Source organism: Drosophila nasuta, chromosome 2R (assembly GCF_023558535.2).
Source record: "Drosophila nasuta strain 15112-1781.00 chromosome 2R, ASM2355853v1, whole genome shotgun sequence".
Classification (NCBI taxonomy): domain Eukaryota; kingdom Metazoa; phylum Arthropoda; class Insecta; order Diptera; family Drosophilidae; genus Drosophila; species Drosophila nasuta.
Window position 1 is genome coordinate 26682683 of NC_083456.1, and position 12779 is coordinate 26695461.

At 36.7% G+C, this 12779-nt stretch overlaps 3 protein-coding genes across 3 annotated transcripts in view; 1 reads left to right on the forward strand and 2 right to left on the reverse strand.

Annotated features, from left to right (window-relative positions):
* Nucleotides 1-5023, reverse strand: part of LOC132785618 (cGMP-specific 3',5'-cyclic phosphodiesterase) — a 59442-nt gene extending 54419 nt beyond the window's left edge. Inside the window, exons 1-2 of the mRNA XM_060791792.1 lie at nucleotides 3843-5023; nucleotides 1382-1428 (exon numbers count right to left, since the gene is read on the reverse strand). The gene's annotated coding sequence lies outside the window, so the exon portion shown is untranslated. The remainder of the gene's footprint in view (nucleotides 1-1381; nucleotides 1429-3842) is intronic.
* Nucleotides 5024-5672: 649 nt separating this feature from the next.
* On the reverse strand, nucleotides 5673-6737 carry LOC132786470 (uncharacterized). The gene is made up of 4 exons (XM_060793008.1): nucleotides 6574-6737; nucleotides 6467-6505; nucleotides 6323-6411; nucleotides 5673-6254 (listed from the first exon to the last, which is right to left on the reverse strand). Exons 1-4 carry the CDS (start codon nucleotides 6625-6627, stop codon nucleotides 5906-5908), a joined length of 531 nt encoding a protein of 176 aa, XP_060648991.1. The 5' UTR covers nucleotides 6628-6737; the 3' UTR covers nucleotides 5673-5905.
* A 602-nt stretch (nucleotides 6738-7339) lies between these two features.
* On the forward strand, nucleotides 7340-7726 carry LOC132785177 (uncharacterized). The gene has a single exon (XM_060791168.1). It carries the CDS (start codon nucleotides 7340-7342, stop codon nucleotides 7724-7726), a length of 387 nt encoding a protein of 128 aa, XP_060647151.1.
* Nucleotides 7727-12779: the final 5053 nt, after the last annotated feature.

Below are 12779 nucleotides of genomic sequence, written 5' to 3' on the forward strand. Positions count from 1 at the left end.
TTACACAGCCAACGTCCACGTGGCATTGCTGGTCATTGATGATTACATAATCGATAGTGAAATGTCCCCCCGCAATTCCTTCCACCTAGCCTTGTTATTATTATTATTATTATTGTTCGCTCTGCATGCAAAACAAGGCGAAAGCTTTTAATTGAAACCATTCTCTCCACCGGTTTTTGTTTTCGCACAGTCACCAAAGACGAGGGTCAACTTTGTGGCCAAATTAGTCGCAAAACGAAAACAAAAAGACGACGAAACCATTGACCAAAATAAATGTTGACTACTAAAAATAGCTCGAAAAGGAATAATCAGAAAATCCAAGCGACCAAAACAACTAGTCGACTAGTATAACGAAAAGCGGTTGCAAAACATGTGTGTGTGTTAGAGGGAAAACCAAAGAAAAATAAATAGAATAAAAGAAAAAAAAGTGCTGCAGAAATTTATGTGTTGAACAGTAAAGCGAAAATCCCCGCAGACAATAACTTTTGTTATGAACGTCATACGAAAAATGGTAACGCATTTTATTCATACCTTCTCTTGCGTAATAAAACCAAAAAAAAATAAAGTAACTCTGCAACATATAAAACAAACTTCCGAATATCATTGCAACGAATTTCGTTGTCAACTTTAAAGTGCATTTTCGAATTTAAGCTGTGTGCAGGTATCTGAAAGTCGTGTCATTTATGTTTACAGTTTATCCTTTGCATTTGTTTTATTCTTTGTCAGTAGCGTTTCCCTTTGGTGGTCAAGTCAATGGCAACAGCTAGAGGAAGTCAGTTGGGGCCAAACCACAAAAGCGCAAAGCCAAGAAAATGTTGCTGAAGCTCTTTCAAAGATATCGAGATGAAAGGCGAGAGAAATGCGGATAAAAAACGTGGGTAAGATGGATAAGCGTCTTACACAAAACGGGTAAAGCCCGAACTTTTTCGCGTTTACTTTTACTGGCGTCGTTTGCCAAATGAAAAATATAAAAGCAAAAATTATATACGTACATACAACAAACAACAACAGACGAGTCTGAAAATGAAGCAACTAAAAGTCAGACAGCGTCGGCGGTGGCTGCTGCGGAAAAGCAGACCAAATAGAGCGCAGGTTGAAATGGCGACGGCGTTGGCAATGGCGACAGCGTCTCTCCACTGCCTTTCATAACATTTCTCAACTATTTTCCGCTGAGGAAAACTTTTGCTCAAGTCTTTGGTCAATATTATTAGTTCTTCTTCCTGAAGTTGAAATGTAATTTGATTCGTTGTTGTTGCTTTTTACATTTTTATGAGCTGTTTTGATGCGAGTTTCGAAATCACGTCGATAGCTTGTTTAAAAGTCATACTCGTACACATCACGTATACGTAATTTATAAATAATTCATTTTACTACTACTCACCAATTGTTTCTCGATTGATGATTAGAACGTGTATCTCTACGTTTTATCTGTAAATGATAAATAAATTGAATTAATTTGCGATTAATCGAATTGCTTTAAATAGCCAAGCGATATCTGAATTTTGGCTGTGGCGGAAAATTTAATCATACACTTGATTGGGGATCTACAGCAAATGTCATCGCCCTAAGGAATAATGTCAAATGCAATCACATGAATTTGGATTTATCTATGGCAATAATTTGGCGCTCATACGACAGCAAACAGCAAATTAGCGTCAATTTTATCAGCTAACATTGTGAGCAAGATAACCGAATCAATAAACCAAACGAAAAATGCTTCAAGGTCAATTAAAATAGAGAGAGAGAAAGAAGTGGCAGTAGAACATCAAAGACGTCGCAACGTTTTAATAAATGAATTGCTGATTAAATGAAGTTGGCCTCAGTGTTGCCCCAAACAGGGAAATTTCGAGAGAAACTGGGCCAACAAAGAGGCTAGAGGAAAAGCCGTGTGAAAAGCAAAGAAAGAAAAAAAGAAAAATGCGTAAGAATGCGTGGAACAAAATAAAGTTGCGAAAATGTGTTGATGTCTGGCCACGAATAGGGGCAATGAGAGAATGTTGGAGGAGCGGTGTGGAGGTGCCATAAAAACCGAATCCAAGGCAAGGTTAAACTAGGCAAAAGCCTGTCACAGATGTGAACGCGACCAGCGAAATGTGCGCAGAGACACCATTTTATGGCCGATGATGAAACTGACAGAGTGACGGAGGAGAAGGCGAAAGGGAAGGGAAAGAGGAAGCGCTAAAGGCAGAGGAAGCGCAAGTCAAGGCAAATGGCGCTGAGAATGAAGGAACAATAACAAAAACAAATATCCGCCTGCGGACCGCATAAAGCCAATGAACGTCAGTCCACTAAGACTTCACCAAGGCACGAACGAAAAAACGCGCCGGGTGCTAAAACGAAAAAAGTAAAATTGCGAATAAAAAAAAGTAAAAAAAGAAAAAGAGAGAATCGACATCGACTATTTATACCCTGTTCGAAAGCCGGACATAAGCCTAATCTCCCAATGGACAAACATTTAAATGCTTCAATTTGAAGGTAAAGAAAATACTTTGAAGCCGTTATTGCTTGACCCCTTTGCGTAAGCCGCTTTTATGAGCACTTAGCAAATTGTCATAGATTATTCTTTGTTCATCAGGAAATGAATAAACTATGAACTCACAGAGTTCAAGTTAGTTTGTGCAAGTTTTACCAAAATTCATTGTTTTATCTAGCTAATTTTCATAAAATTAAGTCTAACGATTAAAGATTTTAAGTGACTTATTAGTTGGCAAAAGTTTAAAGATATTTTAGCTAGCTAATAAGTACTACATCTAATTATTCTAAGTGATTCATTAGTTGGTGCTCCAAAGAGGATTCGCTTATGCCTTTTGTTGGCCATTCGACAAAGGAAGCAGTTAAAGCAAGTGGTGAAGCATTGTAAAGCGAACATAATAAGTTCGTAAATTGTGTTATTTTTGAAAATCCTTAGAAAGCAGACTGAAAAGAAAAATAAAAATAAAGAGACACAGAAGGACAGACAGGCAGACTGACAGATGGACAGATGGACGGACTGACTGTGGGTTAATGCAAAACGTTGACATGGGCAACTTTTTGTATAGAACAAAAATAAAATAAGAAGCAAACAAGAACTTAATGGATTTGACTAACTGACTGACTGTCTTGACTCACTGTCTCTGGAGGAGAAAAGGGGAAGGGGGGCCACTTGGCGTATCTCCAAAAGGGCAACAAGACAAAATGCGCGCCCGAGTACAAAAAAAAAACACACACACACACTTTCACAAAACCTAAGAAACTGCGTGAAAACAATTTTTAAAGTAATTTGCGTTACACGTCAGAGGGAAAGAGAGAAAAAAAGAAAAACACGAAAAAACAGGCAGCAAAGGAAATGACAGAAAAAGGAACGAAAGCAAAAAGTTGCTCACGTCGCTGCTTTTTATTTATATTTATGAAATTTGAGGCGAGAAAAAGTTGTTGAAAAGTAAAGTGCTTTCCCAGGCAGCGTTCGCGTCGCCCGACGCTCCTCTTAACCCCTCTTTTAGATACTAGCCAGCAGCAGCTCAGCACTCTAATACATAAAATACGCGCAGCAAATTCGCATTCAAGGGTAAAATATTGTAATTTACTCATTTGGTGGGGTTCCTCTTCATTTTGCTACTGTGTTTGGGTTTCAGTTTGCTTTTGGTCTACTAATTTGTGTGTGTTTTTTTGCGGGTGTGTGTTTTGTTTGGTTTTGCTTTGTTTACGCAGCGCAGCGCAGAGCAACGAGAGTACAACAACACAGCTTCAGCTTCAGCTGAGCTGGGCTGAGCTCAAGATAAACACACACACGCATATACACTCATATAGGTAGGCACAACAACATCATCAACAACAACAACAACAACAATAAGTGAAGTACTTACCCAAGCACGCACATGTGTGCGTCGGTGTTTGGCGTCGGCTTCGTCGTCGGCGTCAGCGTCGAATTCAAATGCAGTTTACATTTCGCCTCGATTTGCTTTTGTTTTCATTTTTAAGTATGGTATATTTGAATGTGTCTTTGTGTGTCTATCGCTGTCACTGTCACTGCCACTGTTATTGTTATTGTTCTTGTTATTCTTTTTACTTTTATTTTGTTCTGTTTGGGTTTGTTGTTGCTATTGTTGTTATAGCTTTTTTTTTTGCTGCTGCTTGTACCCGCCTGATAACACGCAACTGAACGACACGATGGCTGCGACTATTTATTGCGGGTAAAATGTGAATTAAGTTGGGGGAAAAAAAGGCGACAAATCGCGCTATGCACTGCACTTGACAAGCGTTTGTTTTTGTGGTCGCTGTTTGTTTGTTTTGTATTTATTTTTTGTTTTTTAATTTTTATGAGTACACTAAATAGTTGATTAATTTTCATACACTATATGCTCGACTATGCTTTATTTGTTGTTTGTTGTGATGCTTTATTTCATGTTGTTGTTTTTGTTTGGAATTTTTTTTATTTATATTTGCTATACATATTATGCAAAACTGTTTGCTCTACTGTTTTACAACCGGCGGCAATTCCGCAATTCCGACTACGACGACAACGACCAGCAGCAAACAGCAGCAGCAAGCAGCAGCTTGAAGTCCGAGCAGATGGCGGGCGGTGGGTGGATGAACGCTGCCACAGAGCTGCCCGGATTTGGTTGTACGACTTTTTCACAGCACGACGTCAAGTTGAGCACTGAGCAACAAAAATGTTGCGACCAAAAATTTCTGTGCGGGCTCCTAGCTAAATTACACCGTAACCCAAACAGTTCTCGCTCGCTCTTTCGCTTGCTTACTTGCGCTCTCTCTCGCTCTCACTCACGCTACTGGCTTACTCTCTCTCTCGTTGCATTGGTCTCGCTTACACTCTCTCTCTCTAGCACTCTCGCTCTCTTTCTGTTGCCCTCCCTCGCTGTTGCGTCTGTGGAAGCATTCGTGTTCTGCAGCGTTTGGGCTCTCAGCTTTTGCTATTGTCGCGTTTTCGTTGCTCCAGTTCGCTTTGGCGCCAGACATCAACTGATAGGGCGATGCGTAACCAGCAGCAGCAGCAGCAGCTGAACCAGCTGAACCAGCAGCAACGCCAGCAGCAGCGGCAGCGGCAGCGTCAGCTTTTGCGCTATCGCTGGCGTGGCGTAGCATGTGCTACGCTTTGTTTACTGTTATTTGGCACACGCTCTCGCTCTAGCTCTCACTCTCACTCTCTCGCAATGTCACTCCGGGAAGCACGCTCTCGCGCTCTTTCAAGGTGGCTGCGGTTGATGGCATTGACTGCAACAGTGCTGCGAAATTCATAATAAAAGCTTACAATTTAGTCAAACATATTTTGTAAAATAATGTTTTTATTTTATAAATGTTAATACTCGTAGTACATATAAATAAATATTTTGAAAACTTCATGTTTTTTATTATTATTTATTTATTAATTTTCGTTTTCATTCATTGCCGTTCTCATCACTTTTAGACCACTGTAAGCCAAACTCTAAACACTCTCTTTTCTTTGCTGAAAGCTTAAGCGCAGGCGCCATTTTTGTCAGTTGGCGGTCATCAATTGTTGAGCTTTATGCTGCAGAAATAGTTGTTGCTCTTGCTTAAGAGCAATTGCATCCAATAATATTATTTTGATCTTCTTTCACAACTTAAAAACATGGCTTACAAATAAAGCAATTTGTTTCAGAGCAATTCAAGCAACTGCTTATGAGTTGCATACTTTTTGTAGCATACTTTTAGGTTGATCGAAAAATTTTGCATTAAACGTTGGGTCTTCACAAATTATAATAAGATGTTCGTTTTATTTAATCTAAAATAATACGAAAATTTGTTTGTTTATAAAAAATTCTTCTATATTTTGTTGTGCTGTAAATGGTCATACATTATCTGTACTAAAAAGGTATTTTTTTCATATGCTTTAACCATCACACAGAACATTACAATTTGTCTTTATTGAGTAGCAGTAGACTTAACATACTTAGATGAGCTCACTGGCGTTGGTCACATCGACATCCGGCGCTGCGGCTGCGGCCGTTTCCTCTCCGCCCTCATTGGCGTTCTCAGTGTCCTCGGCTTCCGGTTCGACTTCCACTTCCGCCTCGCGCACGCCATCCTCACATACCATGAGTGGCTTGCGTTCCAACAGCGGTCGCGGTGTGCGTCCCAGGAATGTGTTACACACTGTGACAATGGACTCACATTCGCCCGGTTTCTTGGTCACCACAAACACGCAGCTCTGGATGACGTCGTGCGGTGTATTGTCCATCAGTTGGAACACAATGTGCTGCTCCTCGATGTCGCCATGCGTGACGAGTTTGCCATGCAAGCTGCGGTCGAAAGCGTCAAAAATGTAACTGCGAAACTGTGACAGCATGGAAATTTGCTCAGAACTTACCCTAGGGGCTCTCCGGTAATTTTCATTTCCAACTCTGCGTATTTCGATAGCACGTATGTGTAACGTTCCTTAGCTTCGCTTAATTCCATCTGATAGATAGCTAAACTTAAATTTTATACAAATTTAATTATGTTTCTTACTCACATCTTCTATGCAATGATTTGGAGGTATACAAATCGCAAGCTAATGCAGTAATGATTAGAACAGTTTATTATTTATATTCACATTTTAGACACAACTTGTTCACTCACCGATCTCTGTATGAAAATCACAATAATTAAATAAACACCGCTTCTAAGCTCCATGACTGATCAGCAATCGACGCAAACTTCAACTGAACAGAATCAGCATTAGCCATTGTTTTAGTCGCTCTCTCTGAAATATAATACCTGACGTCATTATAATTAAAACTCTGAAAATACAAAAGCTCATTCATTGGAAACTCTCACGACATATTATATATTCCATTGTCTGTTGGGCTTTTCAATTTGAAATGTTTTGTTGAATATTAAGTATGCACAATTTAATTATGAAACCACAGCAGAATCCGACTAGATCCTTCAAATCATTTATTGCGACTGAAAAATAAACTAATATATTTGGATTGCGGCAATGGAGTAGCTAAATAATTATTATGAACATATTTATTTATTTAGCTAGTGCAAATACTTTCAAATAAATAATAAAAACTGCGACACTTAGCTGAAGTCAATAAACAATTGAAAGAACTGTATTTGATACATATTAATATTAAGTATACGTAATAATAGTGCAAAGTTGAATACTGCCTATTTAAAAATCTTTTATTTTACGTCATCCCCTAGCTAACCTGAAAATCACAAGGTTGTATCTATTCTACACAATAATGGAACACCTGCGCAAGTTTGCAGACAATTTCTCAAGGTTCAAAGCAAATAAATAAATTATTAAATTTCACTATAAAAAGCTGTGCCTGTCAACCGAACTACAACACAAAATTCGAAATCATTCTTCGGAAATAAACTACCACTTTGCAAAATGAGATCTTACACAATCATCCTGAGCTGTGCTATCTTGGCCGCCTTCTTCGTCAGGAGCAGCGATGCGGTCGCCTGTTCAACAACTATCACCACCAACTGCACGGATTGCTCGGATGGTAACAACGCTACCAATGACGATTGTACCACAACAACAACAACCACAACTGAGGCATCCGTTACCCTGAAACCCTCTCGCCGCATGATTGTTCGAGTTTCCAATCTGAGATATACAAATGTGAGACGTATTCGTGTGAATCGCAATGGATCTAGCTCGAGCACCAGCACTGGAACTGGAACTACTGGAACTTCAAGCACACGCAACAGTCGCAGAACAAATCGCAATCGCAGCTCAAATCGCCGCAATGTTCGTGTCCTCAGAGGTTAATTATAAGATGATATTTTTCATGAGTGAATAAATATATACAAATTGTTATTGAACACCTATTCTTATTCTATGCTAGTGTAGTAAATGCTTCAGTAAATTAGTATACAATATTGGTTGATTGGCTGAAAATATAAAGCATACGACCAGTGGAGCATATTATATTATGAATATCGTCAGCCAGAAATAGCCAAAGTTTATGTCATAGATATCAACATCATAGACTTTTATTGCTTCAATTTTTACAATATTTTCCATATTTATTAAAACCAATAAATGTTACCCTGAAAAATTGACAACTTTGCAGCTCTTTCATGACATTTATTTAAATATTTAATTATTAAATATTATCCGGTGAGGTAAACTTGCCTTCAATGAACACAATGACTTTCTGAGTGTGCACAAGGCTTTTCTACAGCTTTATGCGCACACATATTGAAGGTACTTTGCTTATTTGTTCAACAAAAGTGCGTAATACGTGCTCTCATTAATCATAATTATTCACGAATCGCCACAAGGAAATTCCCTAATAATAGTATCTTAATGACAGTTGTGTAAATAGAAAGTTAGTTCTGAATCTTTTATTTTTGTGTTTATTTATATAAGATTACACTTTTTAGACAAAATCTTCGTCAATAAGACAAATGACATAACAAACAAATGGAATATTATATTTCAATTGAATCTGGGATACCAATAGACCAATAAAATATACCAATATTATAATAATGAAAATAAAGTTAAATTGCTTAATTGTTGATTTTATTTGAAAACATATACAATTCTAATTCAAGAAGTCAGGAGCTCAGTTTGCCGAAATATTTTATTGTATATTAAGTATTACAATATAAAATTGAAAAAAATCGATTATATAATGAAAACAAACCCTATGCCCCCCATAAAGTTGTATAATTATGTGCGTATTTATGTGGTAATTTTAAATTGAAGCTCAAATACCATTAAGGTAATTAAATAATTTTTAATTAAACATATTCATCCATAGGCCTTTAATGAAATACACCAAATGTTCGCCACATAAGTGCCATTTGAGCTCATTGATATTTGCAGAACTGTTTTTCTCTGTGTGAACAAATATTTAAATACTGCAAATTTGTTTGCTAAGCACTTATACCCGTAAGCTTGCTTCGTATTACAGTACGTACATAAATATGTAGCATGAGTAATTATTTTCTTATTAAATTAATATTCCAAATTAGGGGTAATAATGCTTACTAATTTAATCTTAATTACATTATATTCACCATCTAGTTGAAAAACTTTCACCTAATATATATACAATACACGAATGAGTCAGTATCAAGACAGTAAGAACAAATTTCCACACTTTAATTGTTCCAAAAATAGAATAGGCTGCTATTTAAAGTTCTTGAATTTCTTGTCTGTGAGTTCAAGCAACGCTTATGTGTTAACTAACAAGGTTTTATAGTTCCAACTTAAAAAAAAAAAGCTGCTCACCATTGCAAATATTTATTCAAGGCTCGTTGCAAACAAGACGATTCTGAATAGTATAAAAAGCCGAGCATTGTTCTAAGACTATATCACAACTTCTAGATACGTTCTTGGATAATAATCTAAATCAAACTAATATGAGGTCTTTCACAATCGTTCTAACCTGTGCTGTCTTGGCAGTGTTCTTCGTTAGGAGCAGCGATGCAGTCGCCTGTTCCACAACTGTCACCACCGATTGCACAGACTGTTCAGAGACTGCTAATGCCGACGAACCTGATTGCACCACAACAACAACAACCACAACTGAGGCAGCCGTTACCCTGAAACCCTCTCGCCGCATGGTTGTAAGCATTTCCAATCTGAAATATACGAATGTGAGACGCATTCGTGTGAACCGCAATGGATCTAACTCCAGCAGCAGCTCAAGCTCTGGAACTTCAAGCAGCACTCGCAACAGTCGCAGGACCAACAATCGCTCAAATCGTGGCCGCAATGTTCGTGTTCGCAGGGGTTAGACATTAAACAATATTTTCAATCAATAAATAAATATTTACAAATTGTTATATAAAATTTATATCGTCTTTCATCTAAACATACGGTGAACTTTTTAGTGAAGCAGCACACAGTTTTATATTAAGTAATATATAAAGCATACGACTAGTGCAAAAAATATTGCCTTCTTAATTTGAAGACATCCTCTTCACAAATTCACAGACAAATCTCTACTTCGAAATTCTAAATTGACAAGTGAGAATCTTTTTAATGCCATTTAATCCACATATAATTTAAACAACGAAATTTTGAATTTTTAAATCATATCCGGTGACGCAGAAGAAGAAACACAATGAATGCCTAGAGTTTATAATGTTTTTCTCCAGTTAAATGTTCAGCACAAGTACCTAACCAGGGATTGATGTAGAATGTATGTAAATCGTATTTTCTAACAATATGGAAATTCATGTTTTTTATTTTTAATAATAAAATACTTATTTTGTAATCAATATACATATTGATTTATAACAAACTACATTCATTACACTTGAAGATTCAATAATTATTTTCATGCTTATTTATATTAATTGATTTTTTTTAATTATTCCAAAAATATCAACTATTTGATTGTATAGACATTGTATAAATTATAACAAATGCGCTCCACCTTAGCCCATTGACATTTTCAGAGCAGCTTTCTTCTTTATGAACAAATATTTAAATTCAACTAATTTGTTTGCTGAGCAATTATTTTTATAATGATGAAAATTTTCTATTTTTGGAATTTCTATTTTATAGAACTCAATACATGTGTCACTGTTAAGGTAATAAAAACAAATTTAAAAATTTTCCGCTATCCCAAAAATAACTAGTATAGGCTGTTATTAAATGTTCTTGAATTTAGTTTAAGAGTTCAAGCTATGCTCATGTGTTAACTGACAAGGTTTCATAATTGACGTGTGCATAGTTTATGACTTAACAATTAAAAGAGCTGCTCACCATTGCAAATATTTATTCAACGCCCGCTGCGAATAAGACGATTCTGAATAGTATAAAAAGCCGAGCATTGTTCTAAGGCTATATCACAACTTCTAGATACGTTCTTGGATAATAATCTAAATCAAACCAATATGAAGTCTTTCACAATCGTCCTAACCTGTGCTGCCTTGGCTGTCTTCTTTATCAGGAGCAGCGATGCAGTCGCCTGTTCAACAACTGTCACCACCGATTGCACGGACTGTTCAGAGACAGCTAACGCCGACGAACCTGATTGTACCACGACAACAACAACAACAACCACAACTGAGGCAGCCGTTACCCTGAAACCCTCTCGCCGCATGGTTGTAAGCATTTCCAATCTGAAATATACGAATGTGAGACGTATTCGTGTGAACCGTAATGGATCTAGCTCCAGCAGCAGCTCAAGCTCTGGAACTTCAAGCAGCACTCGCAACAGCCGCAGGACCAACAATCGCTCAAGTCGCCGTGGCCGCAACGTTCGCGTTCTCAGGGGTTAGGTTTAAGATCATATTTATCCTCAGTAAATAAATTTTTTTTATAAATTATAAATATCCAATTACAACAAATATTGCAGTCTTCATTTAGAGACATTCTCTTTTTAGATTTATTATTTGATGTTAATAAAACAAAATATTTCCTATAAAAAAAAATTGATTTATTTATTCAATATGTTTAATAATTGAAAACGAACTCTATTAAATAATTAAAAACAATTAAAATATTTTTAATTAATCAAAAAACATTCACTTATCGACGGCATAGAAATTTTATAAATTATACCAAATGCGCGCCACCATTGACATTTTTAGAGCTGTTTTTCCCAGTGCAAGCAAATATTTCAAAAGCAACAAATTTGTTTGTTAAACAATTATTATTTTACTTTGGGCTAACATTCAATAATTATTTTCATAATGAGGTAAAATTTCGTTAATGTACAAGAATTGGCTTTAATATACAGTTTTACCTCATGGTTTTATATTTTTGCCCAATAAATAATTGCGCAGGATTCAGTTTCATATTATTAAGTAAAATTTTTAAAATTTCCATTATCCCAAAGATTGTCTACCTAGCTTAGGCCTTTATTTACAATCCTTGAATGTGGCGTGCGAGTTCATGCAATGCTCATGTTCTCACTAACAAGGTTTTAAAGTTCAAACGTGTCTAGTTTTTTGCTCAATAATTGCAAAACAGCTGCTAACATTGCAAATAAACATTCAAGGCCCGCTAAAACTAAGAGTACTCCGAATGGTATAAAAAGCCGAGCATTGTTCCAAAACTATATCACAACTTCCAGATACGTTCTTGGGAATTAAACTAAACCAAAGAAAAATGAAATCTTTCACAATCGTCCTTACCTGTGCTGTCTTGGCCGTGTTCTTCGTGAGGAGCAGCGATGCAGTCGCCTGTTCAACAACTATCACCACCAATTGTACGGATTGCACATTAACTGCCAACGCTGATGCAGCTGATTGTACCACAACAACAACAACCACAACTGAGGCATCCGTTACCCTGAGACCCTCTCGCCGCATGATTGTCAGCATCTCTAATCTGAGATATTCGAATGTGAGACGCGTTCGTGTGAATGGATCTGGATCTAGCAGCAGCTCCCAGCTCTACTTCAAGCACACGCAACAGCCGCAATTCCAGGAGAAACCGCAGCAACAATGTTCGTGTTGTTCGAGGTTAGATCTAAGAGTTGTTTGTTTCGTTGTTAATAGAACTCTGTTTTAATCATCTAATAAAAAAAAAAGTATTTGACAAGTACGAGTACAATGCCTACAATTATTTAAAAAATGCAGCGCCTAAAGGTAGGCAACAGTTTTTATACTTTTTATAGCAATGAGCTTTTGTTGCTCATCGTTAAGTGTTGGTTGCTTCTTTTAAAGAAAGTTTTTTTCTAAAAAAAAAATGCTGCTTTGACAGATAATTTTAGTTGAATAATGTTTTAAATTTTATAAACATGTATTATCAGATGCATGCAAAAATCTATACATAATTTCATTTGCTTATAAAAATTATATTACCAACAAGTTTATTTAACAAGATAAGAAGATATAATTTACTTTTTGGC